This window comes from Cyanistes caeruleus, chromosome 4 (genome assembly GCF_971803275.1).
Source record: "Cyanistes caeruleus chromosome 4, bCyaCae1.hap1.1, whole genome shotgun sequence".
NCBI lineage: Eukaryota > Metazoa > Chordata > Aves > Passeriformes > Paridae > Cyanistes > Cyanistes caeruleus.
The window spans coordinates 51,989,926-52,008,563 of record NC_141704.1 but is presented as its reverse complement, the minus strand read 5'-3'; the positions used below and the strand labels follow the sequence as shown (position 1 = coordinate 52,008,563).

The window sequence follows — 18,638 nt, the reverse complement described above, 5'->3', positions numbered from 1 at the left end:
ACTTACCATTACATTTTTTTCAGTCTACTTTAAAAAGCAAGTACATTTAAAGGTTTTATAGTTATACTTTAAGAAAGCACAGTTTCTGACAAGAGTCTTTTTTGGAGAGAAAAATCACTGATAATAATATACAAAAGAACAGCAGACAGTTTTTACACCTAATCAGCAGACAACTTAGTTACAAATCTAAACTACCTACATGACACAGCTAGCTAGTTCTTAAGTTCCAATTCAAAATTGCCATAAACTGTTGAAAAATTAAGTTTAATTGTATTGACACTATTGGCAAGAACTGGAGCAAAATGAAAACCACTCAGACTTTTGCACTGCACTCCAACAGCATTAACATTCATAAGCTGCTACATAAATGTTCTTGCAAAATCACAAAGTGGTTGATGTTGGAAGAGATTTCTGGAAGTCATCTTCTCCAACCCCGCTGCTTAAGCAGAGAAATAGCCAAGAACAACTGTATACTACAAAGCAAACATGTAATTTGCAAAAAGGTATCTAAAATTTACACTTTCTGAAACAATTTGATTAATACAGTTTTTCTGAACATCAGTTCTCAGATGAACTGTCTACATATAGATCACTTTGGGTATACTTCAACAAAAAGGTTTTTTTTCACTGTTATTTTTGGGGTTTTTAGGTGGTCTTTCTTTGAACACAATTTGTTTTGTTCATTTGTGTCATATTAATACTGCCCACAGTGCTCTATACTGCAGATCACAGCAGAGACTGTTGCCATATAAGCTGATTCCTTCCTATATTCTTTAGAAAAAAAAGAATCCAGATCAGAAAGAATACACATTAAGAATCCAATTATCATACAGATAACTCTCCTTAACCTCAGAAGAATATACATGTGCAGTAGCATACTCCACATACTCTATGATCCAAGCCTTTTATAAGCAACGGCAACGACGACTCTAAGAACATCAAAATCTATGAATAAAACCTCTAGGAACATTCACTAGAAACAAAATACAAGACAGCTCTTTGGGCCAACTGCTTAGTTTTACTTAGTTAACCACAGATCCTGTACAGGGCCTACCTGAATATGCCCCAACACTTTGGAAAACTTAGGACTGCACATACTCAACTTCCAAATCAGATGGGGAAAAATAATGAGGGAAACCAGGACCAGAACACGAGAGGAATAAGCTAGGTAGGTGAGGGTCACTGAAATCAATGTCTGTTACACAACATTGTAATAATGCAGACAACACACCGAATCTTTTCTTCAACACTCTTCTCTTGTGATGGTTCATTAGAGGAATTAATAGAACAGAGATGGAAATCTCCAGTACATTTATTAGCACTCTGAAGAACAGAAAGGAAGTTAAAAAGCCTACAGTAAAGTAAATATTTATTGTTTCTAAGATTTTTTTCTTTGAATAGAAGAGAAAAACAAAGGTAGAGATTTTTCTGTAATGCATTGAGACAAGATACCACAGCTGCTAAAGCAGTTGTCTTAGCTGAGGAGGTGTTAACTTCTGCGTGCATGTTTGCCATCGATGCCTAGTTAACTTTTCTTTGCATCAGTTTCACTTAAATCCTTTCAGAACCAATTATTATAAACTAAAACATGTGCTTACCAATGAAAATACAAAATATAAGTTTATCAGAAAAAAAAGTTTAAAAAATTAGTTCTGACCCAAGCAGTTTTAATGTACTAATGCTAATAATGTACATCATTACAGATGACAGAAACGTGTGAATGTAATTGCTTCCTTTGGTGTAACACAACATTACTGATAGTGTTTAAAGACTCTAGATAGAGGATTTTTGTTGTTGGCTATACCCTCCCCCCCTTTTTTTATGTGGCTGGAATAATGTTAACAGATATAAGTTCTTTATACTGAAAGCAACCCTTCACTTACACTGTCCTTCTACATTCCCACCCACTGAAGGGTGTGTCCAGTAACCTCAGTTCCTGATTTAGCACCTTTTACTTTTTATGATCTTCCAGCACAGACTCACTGAAATACAAAGCCTCAAGCTTAAAAATCTTCATTAGCAAATCATACCATGTTGGTTTACAGAAGTGTTTGACAGCTGGCACAAGATGACAAACATTTATGTTAATCTTCACATGCCTACTGAAAACAGCCCCCAGCAGTCTGCCAGCCCAGTGCTGCCCAGCAGTGACTGCATGAGCGCAAGTTAGCATGGCCAAAGGCACACAAGTTGTCAGTCCAATAGTATAGAAGAGTTTAATAGTATAGGCAACTGAATTTTGTGCACAGCAATGCTCTCAATTAACACAGCCAAAGAGAGCAGAACAATTCATGGGACATATTAGAAAGTTACTCTGAAGATTAACTCCTTTGTGGGGATTCTTGGTCTGCCCCTCACTTTCCTTTTAGGCATTTAGACACCTTTCTTCAAAGGAAAAGAAAATACAGCACTGACTCAACAGTAATGCTATTTAATTCTGAAACTAAATCTTCAGATTTAGCCAACAGGATCTAATGTGTTAGACCTGTTCCGTGGCAAATTTCCTACCTCCCTCTAGCCTTTAGAATAAAGATGATTTTTATATATTATTTTTTATTGTTTTTAAGTGCTTTTTTTTTAATCTATATTCTCTCATTTCTTAAAAAGTAAGATGTTCAAAGTGTTATGGCTGCTGCTTTCAGACAGATCTGCTGGTACAGAACAACTGCAGTAGTAGTGTTGAGAATCTCCTGTAGACTGACAAGGAAGCAGAAACATAAAACCCTTATCTTCTGCCTAAACTACCCTGGTTTTGATTAGAGTCTACAAAGTTATACACAAAAGCCATAAACTCTCAGGAGAGCAATGCCTATGTACAACTTCAAAATAACAGTTTAAAGAAATAGCTTCTCCTGTTACATTTTGAGGTCCTGATGCAATACAGAAAAATAAAAGAAATATCCAACCTGAACACAGGCTGCTGGCAAAGCCTCAAAGTGTATGGAGCACAACAGAAGATACACAAAAGAACATGTCAAATAATGTGAATATTAGTATTTTTTTTTAAGGTTTCACTCAATAATTTTATTCTCAATTTTGTTTTTCTCCAGCACTTAAAGAAGAAAATACCATTTCTAAAATCAATTTGTTTATACTCCAAAAAAAACCCATTAATCTTTACTCAGAATCAGGCAGTACATTTTTTAAACAGCAGCTAATTGTTTATCTTTTTTATATCTTTATTACTCAGAATGACTTAAATTATGGTTATGATCAACCAAGAACCAGAGAAAGCTAACCCTTACGGAACAATTCTCAAAAAAGAACACATTCAGTTACTAAATATTAGTAACAGGCAAAAATCACACAGCATCAGCATGTTTTAAATAGTGACATGCTTATAATATTTTTTTTATCTTTCAAATCTATAGAACCTCATCTGCTTCTCACAGCTGAAACCTCTGAACTGTCACACAGTTTTCAACACTTCTTTTGTCACTTCACTTTTAATTAAAACTACTACATTTAGGCATCGGAGTTCCATGAACTCAACAGGCCTGGCTGTCAGGTAACCTCAGAAAAGGAAGCCTGGCTGGTTTTACCTATCTGATGTCACAAATGAAAAGCAGCAGAAGCAGTCTTATGTAGCTTTAGAAACACCCCCACATCTTTTTTATGGCATCACATCTACTTTACCTGTCAACTCTTAAGAAAAGTTGCTTTTATTCTATTTGAATAGCACTTCAGATCACAAAAAATGAAACTGACGTGACAAGAAAAATGCCAGATCATTCATCCACCCCTTTAAAACAAGAAAATTTCTCTTCCTCGTTGGGCTTAAAAGCATCTGTTAGACAATGTGAATAAACTCGAATCCAGCAGCAAGCCAATATACTGTACAGCTTCCCTGTGCACGTCACGGTTTAATGCTTTTCAGCTGTCATTATAGCAACCAGCTAAGTCACTCAGGGTAAAATTGCAGGTGAGAATTTCCTCTTCTCTTACAAATAAAATTGCTCCAATGAATCAAATGCAAAACAGAAAATCTGGCAACAGGAAACTTTGTTTATTATCTGGTTTGTAAGTCTAAAGTAATTTTAATGTAATAATCTTTTTTTTAATACTCTGAAGTTCATACAAATTCTTCAGAAAATTGTGTTACCACTGCCTTTCAGTAATAAACAGCACAAAAATTAAGATTAAAAACATAGCAAGAATAAGCATATTGCATATGTACCTAAAGACAACCTTCTAAAGGGAATACTGCAACCAAAATCATCATTTACTTCAAAAGAATGATATTACAAAGAAACCAAAGAGTGGTCTCACCAAAGTGACTAATTTAAGCCAAGAAGCAGGGTAAAAGGGAGCAACCCCCACTCATCCCAGTACAAAGCAATATTAATTTGGTGTTTTATACTGATAATTGAAAAAGTTACAGAAAAGGTTAAACACCAGACAATGCAATGATTGCATGACACAGGAGAGGAAAAATGGACTAAATAGAACAAGGTCATCAAGGATTTGTTCAACAAGTCATTTTTCTTTAAGGTTCCAGAACTATTTACGAAGTAAATACATGGAACAAAAAAACATTGAGTGAAAGAAAACACAGAATACTTTATCGCATTAAGAAAGTTTTCCAAAATCTATTTACAAATTGGTCATTGAACATTTCTGTGCAAAGCCAAAATCTCTAACTTTCTTAAAAAATATCTGTAGGCATTAGATGCAATAGATTTCGCTTAGTCTTAGTGCTCAGTCTTACCTCAGCCCATTTAAGAATACAAGTCATGCAGAATGTATGACTGCAGTTCTCAGGAAACCCAGTCTCTTGTTCTAGAAGGCAGTTCAGGCAGATGGGGCACGTGTTGCCATCATGCAATAAAGCAGAACAGGAACAGTTTTCCTCGTTTTCTTCACCTGGTGTTATTAACATTGACACTTTGAAGTTTTGACAGTTTTTGAAACAAAGTCCTTCTAGATTTGAATAATAAAGAAATAAGAATTTTTTTTCAATACTCCTCTGGCCAGCTCCTTATCTGCATTAGACTTGAAAACTTGAATTAAACTTGCTTGTAACAACAGAAAACTGTTTCAGGTGAAAAAAAGCTAAGCAACATATTTCACAGACTACTGTACCAGTAGCCATTAAAACAATGGAAAGTTAATTACAGAGATATTTCAATAAAGCAGACACCACAGTGCTTCCTATTGGTTATGCTATCATTTAGACATAACAACCCTAAATTCTTTCTCCTTGTGAGCTTGTACTCTCTCCATGACATAAATTGCACCAGCATATTTTATATTCATTATCTTATATACACAGGGTCTACCTTTATTTTTTCTTTCTTAAAATTATCTTAATCTGAATATCTTCAAATATTTACCTAATCATGTATTTTAAATAAAAAAATTTGTTACGAGTTAGAAAGTGTTTTCAGAATACCTTAATGTATGAACTCTTCTTAAAGAAATTTTACTCTGAATTAATTATTTTCTCTGAACAGCAATTGCTATCAACATTTTTGTTTTGCTACTAGAAGTTACCAAGTAATAACAAGAGAAGAGACAGGAAATTATTTGGAGGCCTCACAGGCCAGAGCCAAATATTATGAGATAGTGGTTATGTTTATACAACTTCTTTCAAAATAAGCAACATACTAACTGAGAGAGCAAATGAAAAGAAAAACCAGACCTTCAGAACTTGAACCTGAATAATATGCTTCCATATTTTCACACACACAAACTTTACCTTCCATGCCTTCATGCGTCTGATCCTCAGTATCTTGAATACATTGTTTTCTGTTCTTCATCTTACAAAATGTAGTCTGAAAAATAGAAGCAGTTCATTGAGATTGCAGCTTGAAAATAAAATTAATGAGTATTCTCCATTGTAGAGTAGAAACAAATAATATTAGAAGTGAGCATTTATAATGTCTGCAATTTATAAGTATCATTACTGCTGTCTAGCAACTGATGTTTCCAACTTCAAAATTTGCTTTTGTTCAGCAGATAAAAAGTTTTTGCAGTGTTTTAAGACTACCACTGGTGCTTTTATTTTTAAAAATTAAACATATTGCTAAGTTTCCGTGCAAACCACCTCATGCAACACTGCAGGAACGAACACCTGCAAACTGCCCTATGCAAATAGTTGAAGCAACAAACTTTAAACACTCAAGCATCAGAAGAGTTAGCTGTTTTACAAACCTAGAGTCACTACAGTAGTGGCAAGTGAGAAAAATGAAAGCAGCTTATATATGACAAAAGCAAGAAGGCTATAATTCAAACTATTTGCATCCAACCCAAGCCCCAAAGGGAACAGCAGGTTTCTTCAAAACTACATGAAGCTTTAAAAATTAATAGTATTTAAAAGGACAAACTAAAACTTCAGAAGACATGAAATCAGAGATTACAAAGATCTGCTACTTAAGCATTCAAACCTGAATCAAACCGAGGTTTACTCTCACACTTTGACACCTTTGCTAGACAAAGCAGCAGGATAGAGCTGAAACCGCCACAATCACACTCCTCAAATAAACTTCCTATTTCACTCAGAAGCAATACTTTCCCCCTACCAACAAGACAGAAGAGGGAGACACAGAATTTGCTTCCCCAAACTTTTCTTCTGATCAAGTCTTTATTGCTCGATCTTGGGAGCAGAAAGTGTTTTACTGATCATTTTTTAATACTTAGAAAAGCAACTCTGCTGCACATTTCTATCACATATACTTGTCATTTTCTTAGGCAACCCAAGAAATCATGACTCAGATCTGTGAGTCTCAAACACAGACTGTTTGCTAAAGAAATGGTTAAAACTGTGAAACTAATTAGAAATCTGCAATTAGAATTCAAAATGGCTTCAATGTTCCTATTAGAAATTACTTTTTGATTCCTGAAAGAGAACATGGGAATCAATCCAACTGCGGAAAGTGAAGGGACAAGGAAAGAAAAGCCTAGCTATAACGGATTTTCCCCCTACACAACTATCACATTTTTATATCTAAAACTATTTCAAAACATATCATTAATACATGGCATCAACTGTAGGCTGGTTACCAGCACTAATACTGACACTGAGTTGTAGTCAATGCTGTAAGCTACAGGCATGTTCTTTTGGCAAAACAACTACTGTCCAGACCTCCACCATTTGCAAGCTAAGCAAAACTAAACCCTACCCAAGTCAAGCTGCTCCTTTAAAGTTTAATGCCTTCAACAAGCAAAATGTGCATGAAATTAGGGCAGGTAAGACCACCAAAACCACATATGAATTTAGGAGATTGTGGTCTGTTGCTTTCACTCTGATTTGCACAAGTGGCTTTGGCCCCAGAAAATGTAAATCATGCAGTAGTGTGTGGTATAGATGCTTTTATACATAAAATATAACATCCCTTCTGTTCTACATCTTAAAACCTCAGCAATGCTTTACAGAAGCAGAAAATTCCACCAGCTATACTCAAACATCTTTCAACCCTACAAGTCCCAGGACACCTTATAGCTGAGTCAGTTTCAAGACAATATGAAGAATCCTGTACTCTGCATACATACACAGAAAAGTATTTAAATAAACACAACCTAGATACCAAATTAAGGAGTAGCTTTTGAGTTCACACTTATTATAACAGAAGTCTTGAATTCACTAAAACAGATTGCAGAAACAGAACACAGAAGCTCTTCAAATTTGTTTTTCCCCAGAAAAAGTAATCTTGTATTCCATTGTACTCTTTCTAGACACAGACATCCCAGAAACATTTCCAATAATTAGAAAACCAGAAATACTAAAATTCTGACAGAATATCAGTAAATCCAAGATATGCAGCAACTGAAAACATTTATGTGGTTACCCCATTCTTCTCACAAGCCTATTATTTAAACAGATACTGAGTGCTGCTAATGCTTTTCACAGATCACTTTGCACAGCACAACTTTGTCAGTTTGATATTTATTGCATTTCACACAACACAGTAGAGAAATTTAATACTACTGAATTTTTTATAAATAAAGAAAAAGATATCTAAATTTACACACTATTTAACAAATTAACTTTGAAAAGACTGTTTTCTCCACTTCTTTAAAAGGACCATATTTTAAAGGCATTAAAATAGAAGCACTAACACTGGACTGTTACTACATTTATATGATTAAAAGCAGAGTTAGGAAAAGAGAACCTGGTGGTTTAGAAAGAGCAGACAGCATAGAAAACAGAATACTTATTTTTCCCAAAATGTGACAAGCCAGCAACAAGCACTATACTATGTTGTAACCAAAAAGAAACAAACAAATAAATAAATAAATTTAAAAAAGAAAAAAATCAACTCTCCAACCTCCAGATAATCCTTCCTAAGAATGCCTCAAGACAGCATAGCATTACAGCCAACATGGTACTTTTCTGGTGCTTGTACATTCTCAATGGAATTACTTTCTAAGAGAAATATCTTACTTTATTTCATATTTGACATAAAGACAAGGGTATTCTAATATATTTAACTGAGAAAAGTGATCAGAGATACTAGCACAGGTACACATCACTACCTCATTTCTCTGTTCTCTTAAAATAATTAAGTTTCCAGGCTATTCTTCCAAGGAAATGAAATTCCTGTTCTTATTTTCATGGAATGCATCTACCAACAAAGGTGCTTAAAGTGAGGTAACTGTAGATTGTGGTAATAGATTTGTCACTGTCCATCTGACAAAGCTTCAAGAAGAACTTAAACAATTCCATAAAGCAGACTAAGTACCATGCACACATGAAACTATTTCCTATATCACAAAAGTAGAAGTGTGATTCACACAAACTACTTCATACAACTCACAACCTGAAAATAGAGATGTATTTCCATACTAATTCATTGTGCACATGGAAAGAAAAGACTTGGTCTGTTCAAAGTCATGTCTCTTAATTCCTTAATGAACCTGTTACATTAAAATCTTAAAAAGACATAAAAAAAATGGATTAAAAAATTACAGAAGCCTAGTTATAAGTGTCACATGAAATTAGCACGTGCCTCCTTTTTGCCTAACTACAAGACAAAGTCTTTACAAGCATTCTTTATACACTGTAAATAAAATGCATCAACTAAATACCCTCTTCCTCCAACATAATAACAGTCTAGAGACTCAGCTACATAGAAGTATCCCAGCTCAGCTGGAAAAGGGGATGGAAATCAAGAACACATGCAACAAAGTCTCCAGTGTGAAAGTGAAAAATTATGTTCAAGATACCTCACTCATTTCTGCAACAGATTTAACTCAGGAAACATTTGTAATCAAACTTTCAGCTTCTTAGATACATGTTGCATTAATACTCAAGAATAGTGAGTTATTTTGACTGTTCTGTTTGTATTGAAAAAAATTTATTTTAAAAATTATTCGGGGGACTCATTAGTCATGATTTGATTTTTGATTTTGATTTTTTAAGAACTCAAGAAACAATCAGTTTCAATTATGAAACAACAGTCAGACATATATTTAGTACACAGAATTTATTTGCTTAATAAACAACAATAACAACCTTCACTTCCATCAAAATTTTGGGCAGTAATAAGTAGGATTCTGTTTCTCCCTATGCATTTTCACGGTCAATTAAGAAACCTGGGAAAGAGGTTTAAGCTGCTCCCTCAGCAAATACATTTTTAAAGAAAACAGATCTCAACAACTAGTCACATTCACAAAAACAGATTTTTGTTGGTGGTGGTTTTCATTATTGTAATTTTAGTAGTTAATGACAGAACACATATCTTCTGAAGTTCCTCATATGGGCTCATCCTAATCTCTGGATCATTACTGGGAAAACATCCAGCTGCTGATTAAAATTTTTAAACATTTTGCCAAAACTTTTGTGCTGTCTTAAGAGATGGGCTGAGAACACACTTGTAATTTGCAATGGCAATTGAGCATTTGAAAAGCTTTTGACCTACTCATATCATCATGTCTAACACAACACATACAGAAAAAAATAAAAATAATAAAAATTAAAAACCCCACATTACTGGGTATTGTTTAAGTACATCAAGAACCTTCACAATTGTTTACAATTTTTTTTATTTGGAAAAACTTCTGATTTGTCAGAAGAGCCTGGAAAGTAGACTTGCTTCAAGTGACAACTGGGTAATGTTTGTCCTTCAATAAATGAGGGCTGCATTGGGAATCTGGAAGCACTTATCCTGGATTTTCTCCTTTGTGCAGTAAAATCTCTTGGCCCAGCACATTAGTGAGAATAGAACCGACGGTGACACTCAAAAGCAGGCTTTTAAAGAGGATTTTTACTCTCTGTAAGCTCAAATTGCACCTTGTCTGCATTCCCAAATCAAATGCAATAGAACCAACAAAGATGAGGAGAAAGAAAAAGACCAGTGCTATGCCTTGGGGAATAAAGAGAGAAATCTTTTTCTATAGGTGGTTTAAGCCTATTCATGTAGATCCAGTGTCTTGGAAAGAATCACTGCTATTCAGGCAAGGAGATACTGCTGATTCAAAGACTCTTTCCAGACCCTCTAAGGATGAAATTACCCAAGAGAGCTGAGCTAATCTAACAGCTTGCTGCCACCCTAAGAAGCAGCTATGTTTCTCACCACTAGTGATGGCAAGCAGACTCACTAAGAGCCATAGGTGTCCAAAGGCATTGCAAGTGACAGAATGAGGGAGGGAAGAAATAAAAAGGCATTCCCCCTTTTGGCAGTGGTAAGGTACAAAAAAAGCTCAGACTTTGCTGTCAAGCTCCCTTCAAGGACACAGCAGTATCTATGTAGATCAGCTGCCAGGTCCATGAAAATGCAAGGTAAAGTCACAGGAGAAAACTACCAAAACCAAATGGCTAGAACTATACCACACTGAACAGTACACTGCTGTCTGTCTTCCCCTTCCCTACACTAAAAAACAAACAACCAACAACAACAAAAAAACCCAAAACTAAAACAAAGCCATCCCACCCAAAGCAACACAGTAGATATTATCCTCAGATTTTCCATAATCTAGCAGCAAGACTGACTCTTCAGTCAGAGATGCTGTGACTATAGCTGTGTCCCTGAATCAATGTTTTAATTTTTGTGGCCCACTCAACAATAACAATGCGAATAGCAGCTGCAAACACTCATGTCCAGTCAGCACTGGGCAGGACAACACCATAACTGCCTCCTAAGCAGGGAATGCAGGCACAACTCCATCAAAATGTGCTTGAGAACTGCTCCAGTGACTCAGAAGCAGTGCAGACTATTATTTAGTAACCTGTCTGACCATCCAGAAAGTCAGGAGTTTTAAGAAAGACTTAGAACCTTACAGTGGACACACACACAAGGTAATCTCCTTCCTATATTCTATAAACTGTAGGGGACACCATGTCTTCTACAGAATGTTGGGTGTTGAAGTGCTGCTACAAATCAGATTGAACTCTAGAGTTTCGCAAGCAAAACACTTCTGTTTACTGGACAGTGTGAAAAGGTAGCCTAGCAATGTCAGCAAAACCACTTCATGTGTCTGTGCCTTGACATCTTATGCTGATCTCCAAGTTGCTTTAGCATTCTATGATTACTAAATGAAGAACACTCATCATAACTATTCAGATGTGTAAGGGTGAACAACCAAGTTCTAGCTCTACTTAGAAAAGTCACCATCCAAAAAGCTTCACTACAATACAGATCCAGGCAGATTACCAACCTGAAAAAAGGGCAATATACTTACATTGTAAAACCAACACTTTACTGTTAATATCTCTAGCAACAGCATGGAACCCATATAATGTTCTTTAGTACAAACTTACCAAAGCTGTAAGAAATCTAAACCAACAGATTTACTACTCAACAGACATCAAACAAGATACTATCACCAACAGGAACCTATTAAGGAACTTCCTATCTCTCTCTATACTAGGAAACTCAAACATGGGAGAAGCATCCCTTCAATCTCAGAATCCCAGTCATGCAGCTGGCCTCCCAGTCCACCAACTTTCATGTTCCCTTCATTCCACAAGTAACCAGCTCTCATTAGTTTTTAGCTAGTAATAAAGAAAAATGAGGATGTAGGTTACAGAAGAGTAACAAGCAGTAATAAAATGATACTCAAAAATCTTGTCCCGAAAGTTAACTGGTAATAAAGCCATCATTCTTTAGCAAAATTCCAAATCCCATCCTTCCCATCTGAAGAAACCACCCAAAAGAACAAGCCAATTAATAATTCTTAAGCAGTAACTAACTTAAAACAACACCAGGCACTAAAGTTTGTGAAATACTGTTGTTATCACCCCTCCTTCCCCACAGAGATGTCACACATGGGATGGCTGATTTGCCAGACTCAGAAGCATCCACATAACTACTGGGACAATCCATATAAAAACCGATGCTTCCAGCAAGCCACAAAAGATATGATGTTTGACCAAAACATCTAAAGCCTCAAATAGATACTAATTCTCTTTGTCAAAAACACAGAAGTTTTCTCTGTATTCATCAATTCTCACCATGCTATCACACAATATGGAGCCCTATTTTTTGAGGGAGCTCATGAAGATGTAGAGGAAAACTGATCACAAGCTTGCACAGCAGTTAGCAGTTCTGAGTATGGTACTGAACTAGTTACTTTACATGCACTGATGGGCAATTAAGTACAGGAGGCAAATTTCATTTCTCATCTTTCTGCATGTCTATTAGAAAACATTTTGTTCCACTAGGATGGATAGCAGAAGTTTAGGATCTCTCCTGAACTCGTTTTAAGGGTGATAATAAACTGTTTACTTCAGCAGGTTTCTCTACAAGTCAATGTACGTCAATTATCCCACAAGATTTTCAGTATCTGGCAGCAGCTGTGAGGTTAAGACCATGTGACATTACATGTCAAAGTACAGCTAAGTGGCACCTCTATACTATCAGTATGCTTCAGGGTGACCACTGACAACCAAGATGGCCCTGTATTTAGGTAAAGTCAATTTGCAGACCAAAAACTGGATAAAGCTAAACTTGTTAGTCAGAAAGAAACACAATAAAAACAAAAAAGGCACTCAGTGATGTTAGTTGTCACAGTGCAGCTTCATATGATTCAAAGTATATGTTCCCAGCTGATCATTCTAAACTGTAAATTAAAGTTATGCTTGTGTCCCAGCTGGCTCTTTAGTGACACTTCTCTAATCTGTGGGAAAACCCTTTCCTACTCTACTAGAGGACAAATTATGTTACTCAAGCCTCTGTCAGCTCTTGACAATGCAAAAGCAGCGAGGGAAAAGCTGTGCAGCTTCCCTACAGGCTAAACTAAGGTAATTTTGCAGGGTAGCTCCTCAATAAGTCTGCACTAATAACACTGCTTTCCAAAGATGTTCTGAATTATATAAAACAATTCTAGACCTAATCTTTACTGAAGTGCATGGCTGGGCTCACAATAGCCATAAGGAGGAAACATTCATTGGAGCTGTAGTTAAGTCCCTTGGGAAAAAACAGCTTCATTTATACAAAAGACAGGATGAATAAAACCTTCTAAAGACTGATACAAGGTGATTAAATGTGTATTCACAGAAATTACAAGCCCACCTTGCTTTTCTTTCCAAACCACTGTTTTCAACAGAAGGCAATGTGCACTGTGCTGCTGTTTCTCCTGTGCATGCACATGCATGATAAGACTCTCAACAGAAGAAGCACTACACCACAACCAGCCCTGTAAGAAGAACATGTGTTTGCCACTGGCTAAGTCACATCATTTCATATCCTGATAACAAAACATGAAAATACTGTAGTAATTACCATAATACAAAAAAGATGAAAGAGAATATAGGGTACATAACACGCTCTCACAAAATGTAGAATTCAGCGCTTAGGTGTTTCTTCTAAGTAGTCTGTGACTAAACTGGGTGAAATTTGGATTCACAAATAACAGGAGCTCATTAGGCATTAGGTGCTATTGTCATAGTGCACATGGTCCAAGCAACTAAATCGAATCAGCTTAAACTCAGGCCCTTGCCTTCTGCTGTTTAGGCTCCTTAGTCACATGCATACTTTTGCAGCTGGAAGGGATAGCATTACATACCAAAGTCAGCAAAAATGGCTCAGCCATTTCCAAGAACAGGGTTTGTTTTTTTTAAAGTACTTTTTTTTCTAGCCACTTGGAAGCACTAGTGTTTTCATGCTTTCCACCAAAGAGCAGATATTTGGCAGTGGGTCACTGCGAGTAAGAACATGATTTCCACACAAGTAGCCCTTCCAAATACACCCATGTCACAAATCTGGGGGGAAAAAAGTTTGCATTTAGTCAATGAATCTTTGCTAGTCATTGCATTTAATTTTTCCCCCTCATAAACTTAATCTGTGCTTAGCATACACAAATAATTTTAAGTTCCTATCCCACTGCTACACAGCACATACAACATTCCCACAAGATGAATGAGCATACTTCAGCCAGTGCTATGGCAACACAGCAGGACTTGTTGCAATCATCTCTCTGATGCTAAAGAAACTAAAAAGACCATCTTTATTTTTCTTAATACCATCCTAGTCACACCCAAATAGCCAGACTCAAACATCAGGGATGTGGGAGCTGAGCTAGAAGACCTAGCAAATACAGAAGCAGAGAAGACTAAGACCTTTTATCAGGGAAAAGAAAAATGATGGGCAAAATCAATGGAGTTAGACTGAACTCAAATGAAAAGCTACGGGACAGCAGCAAGAAGAATATTTAAGATGCAAAAAGTAATGGGGCAACAGAAGGAAAGTGGTAGGTAATTAGAGAAGCATCTTGATCTCTAGACAAAAAGGACAAATGCAGCAAAGGAAGAAACAACATGCAATTGTCCAACTACAGACTACCACTATTTTTTCTTTTACCTAAACCTTATTTTTTAGCTTCTGCATGTTGAACCCCTTCAAAATGAAGGCTATTCTTCTAACAAAATTTATATAATGCACAGTCTTTCCTATAACTTTATGGTTTAACTTACATGGGAAATAAAAGGACTACAGGAGATCAGAACGATAGACACAGCTTTGATAAAAATACCCTGAATTTGAGTCCTCTAGCAAAAGTATGCTGTTCTTTCATTCGGAACATCAAATCGAGGGTTTAGATTTGTGTCATGTTTATGACGTGTTCATGATTTAAAAAATTGTATTTCTGCAAAAAGAAATTTCAGATTACAAGTAAAATATACAGAGTCAAAAACAAACAAAAGAAAGAAAAGAACATACCCATTTAAAAGTACATTTTGCCTCTCCAAGGCATACACTTTAAAAAAAAACAAACCACTAGATGAAAACTTTGGTGCCAAAAATACAGTCCTCAAGCTCCTTCTTGCTTTGAATAACAATATTTCATAAGCTCAGGTCAAAGACCTACACTAACCTCTTACAAAAACTCAACAAAAATAAATGCTGTATTTGTGGGAAAAGAGAGCTTGAGAAGGATTTATGACTACTATAATAATTTAAAGTGTAATTGTATTTTGTACAAAATCTCCTACAATATCTGTAGAATAACAACGCATTGGATGTCATTTCAGAAGTAGTAGATAGACAGGGAATAAGCAGTTTCAATTACTGTTGATCTTGTTTTCACAGCCCTTACTCAGCAGTAACTTTCAGGACAGCTTAAATAAAGTTAGGAAACCCCAGCCAGAAATGGAAGACAGGTATGTAAGAAAAAGTTCTTAACACAAACAGCAATGCAAAGAAAGGTAATACAAACTACTAATGCAAGGTGGCAACCTCAGATATGGGCTTGAAAATACAACCTGAACTCCATCACCTTTCCTTCCAAATTGTGAAGTGAGTCTAATAGACAGCTACACTAATCACCTTTTTCGCTTCACCATATATATGGCATCAAGAAACTGTCTACAACACAGTGGTACTTTACTGTGAATTCTTAAGTGACCAACATAGACTTTGTTATAATTGATTATTCTATGCCATTGCAAACCTTCAAAAAGAACTTCAAGCTTTCCATATCAACAATGCTAGAAGCTCCCCACAATGAGGAACTCCACTGTCATTCAAATTTTCTTGCCAGAATAACAGTCACAAAATAACCACTGGAACCCACAAACTTATCCAAGACTTGTATAAGGTACCTTTCTTGCTTGCACTGATGAAACTGTATCTTAAAAATCACAATTTCATAGGTTTAAAGAGAAGAATATACTTGACTTTTACTGTTATAGGTGTCTTCATTTGGTAACATCTCTAAGCCAAACTCCAATGAGCTCAAGGTAGCCCTAAAAGATTGATTTTCTCCAGCTATTTCATAAAACTCCAAATTACTTTTTGTTACACCCATATATCCATGACGGTCACCACCTCTTACCTAACAACTGATATACCAAGAACATTTTTAAAAAAGCAAAACTGCATACAGAAAGTGCTTATTCAGTAGCTATATGGAAAGCAGAGGAGAATTTAATTATCCCTCCTATGTCCAGAACTTCTGAAGTTATTCACTCTGAATAGTAGGCAGACCAATTAAGACCACATGCCTACCTTCAGATTCTACCTTAACGTCCAGATTTTTTAATATTAGTTCAACTCATTTTCATGTGTGTCCATCTCTCCTGTGGCATAGCAAGAAAAGCACAAGTTTCATTGCTCCCGTTTTGGCCTGTGTTGCTATTTAAAGACATGGACAGAGATGAAGACTTCTATCAGACACTGGAATTTCACATTCTTTATTACTGCTGGCAGTCTAACAAAAGCCAAGTGGTAAGTAGAGAGAAAACAAGGTTTAACTCAATTGGTATTTCCAAGGAATTTCATACTAGCTTGAAAAAACTTCAAATTTACTCAATTTATTCAAGTTTACTCACAAATAGTATCTGCAAAGGCAGATCACGGTTAAGCAGTACTTTCACCCCTAACCATTGCATTTTAATATGAATTCACCAATCCTTAAATAAAAAAATGCATTAAGAGAGACATTATTATTAGTGTCTTTCAGAAAAAGTGATTAGATAATACTATTTACCACACTATTAGGATTTAGAAAACAGCTACTCAAAGACATTTCTACTTCCCAATTTTCACTACATATTCTGTTATACATACACACACATATATACACACGCAAATGCAAAATCTGAAAATCTCAGAAAGAATAAATACTACCAATCACAGAACCATAAAATTAAAATGTTACTTTTTCATTTTTGCTATGACAGAGTATTTTTGAGTTCAAATTCCAATTCTGTGCTATCATGGAAGAAAAAAAGAGCAATACTACTGTTTCATCAAAATAAATTTGTAAGATAGTGTAACTTGCTAATAAAAAATAAACAGGTGAAAACACTCAGCACAACTTACACAAATGTAAGACATAGATGTACAATGCCTACACAAGTGTGTCTGCATTTGTTTTCTGAATAAATCAAATGCAGTATTTTGATTGTCCTTTGTGAAGTTAACAATTTCCCAAGTTTAGAAGTGACAACTTCCACATTGAGTTATACTGAATTTGTTTCTCCAACTGCAAGTCTTTAGGAAATGATCTACTGCAATAAAAGGACATAGAAAAGTTAAATCTTGCAAGAAGAAACAGCTTCCTCTTTTCTGTGTCTTTTTTAATGTCATGATTTGACACTGGCTAAAAGCCAGGCACCCACAAAAAACTATACACTCACTCTCTTCTGCTACAATTGAGCAGAGGAGGGGAAAAGAAAACCTGAAGATGGTTTTTTTTTTCATGGGCTGAGATAAGGATTAGGAGAAAACACTAAAGGGCAAAATAAGCTTAAATGGTACAAAGAAAATTTATTAACAGAATTAAAAGAGGATAATGAGAACTAAAACCTTTAGAACACATTTTTCCTCCCTCCATCCCCTCCTTCCTTCCCACCTTCAGCACAGAGACAAAACATGGGAGTCTTTAGTCCTTTTGTTTTTTGTTTGCTTTTTTTTTTTTTAATATCTTTCCTCAATTCACTTAGGGAAAGGAGTTTGGTTTCTGCTGTGCCATGGGGTCCTCCCCACAGGAGACAGTTCTCTGTGAACTTTTCTAGCATGGCTTTAATTTTCACAAGTAGCAGTCCTGCCCAATCTGCTGCAATGTGGGTCCCTTCCACAGGCAAACCATTTTCCCACAATTGTTTTTCATGGGTCATTAGTTCATGGGGTGTACTTTTGAGAATGAACTGCTCTCCTTTGGAAGCAAGGGTCCTTTATCTCCAGAAGCAACAGTTTTCTCTCTCTGTTTGAGTTTCCCACTAGATTACAGCTTTTCAGCATCTTGCTCCAGCACAAGTATCTTTTCTTACAGGCTCCAAGTGGACCTCTGCATCCCTCCATGTACTTCATGAGTTACAGGGAAACAGTTTGTTGTATTATAGTCCTCACCACAGCTTGTAGAAAAATCTCAGCTCCAACATCCAGAGAACCTCTTTCATCAACCTTAGTGCTGTTCTCCTCACATGCCCTCACCTTTTCTCTGACTCAGAAGAAAATCGTCATTTGCAGGTTCATTTGTTCTCAAGTTCTATCAATTGGAAAGTTCTTATAGAGTTTTGTAGTGCTGGAAGGTTGATCCCATCTGGGCTCTGCATCAGGGAATTGCTCATCATGCCCCTCATTGTCTGCCATGTGCTCTCCTCGAGCATGACCGGCTGCTGTGGTGCTGGCTCCATTCAGCACCTCTCTTTATGCCGAAAAGGAGAAACTGCTGCCCCTGCCCTTCTGCCCGCAGCACAGCTGGCTAAAAGTGCCCAAGCAAGCCCATTTTACTGCAGACCATGATGAGATAGCCCC

The 18,638-nt window shown here is 36.2% G+C and overlaps 1 protein-coding gene across 3 annotated transcripts in view; it reads right to left on the bottom strand.

The window, feature by feature from the left end:
- The window catches only part of SCAF11 (SR-related CTD associated factor 11), a 47,281-nt gene that overhangs the window by 24,767 nt on the left and 3,876 nt on the right, over nt 1-18,638 (bottom strand). For all 3 annotated transcript variants that reach the window (XM_086884634.1, XM_023931163.2, XM_086884635.1), the window contains exons 2-3: nt 5,699-5,774; nt 4,709-4,863 (exon numbers count right to left, since the gene is read on the bottom strand). In XM_086884634.1, coding sequence (XP_086740760.1) covers nt 4,709-4,863; nt 5,699-5,759 — 216 coding nt within the window. In that variant the 5' untranslated portion in view covers nt 5,760-5,774. The remainder of the gene's footprint in view (nt 1-4,708; nt 4,864-5,698; nt 5,775-18,638) is intronic.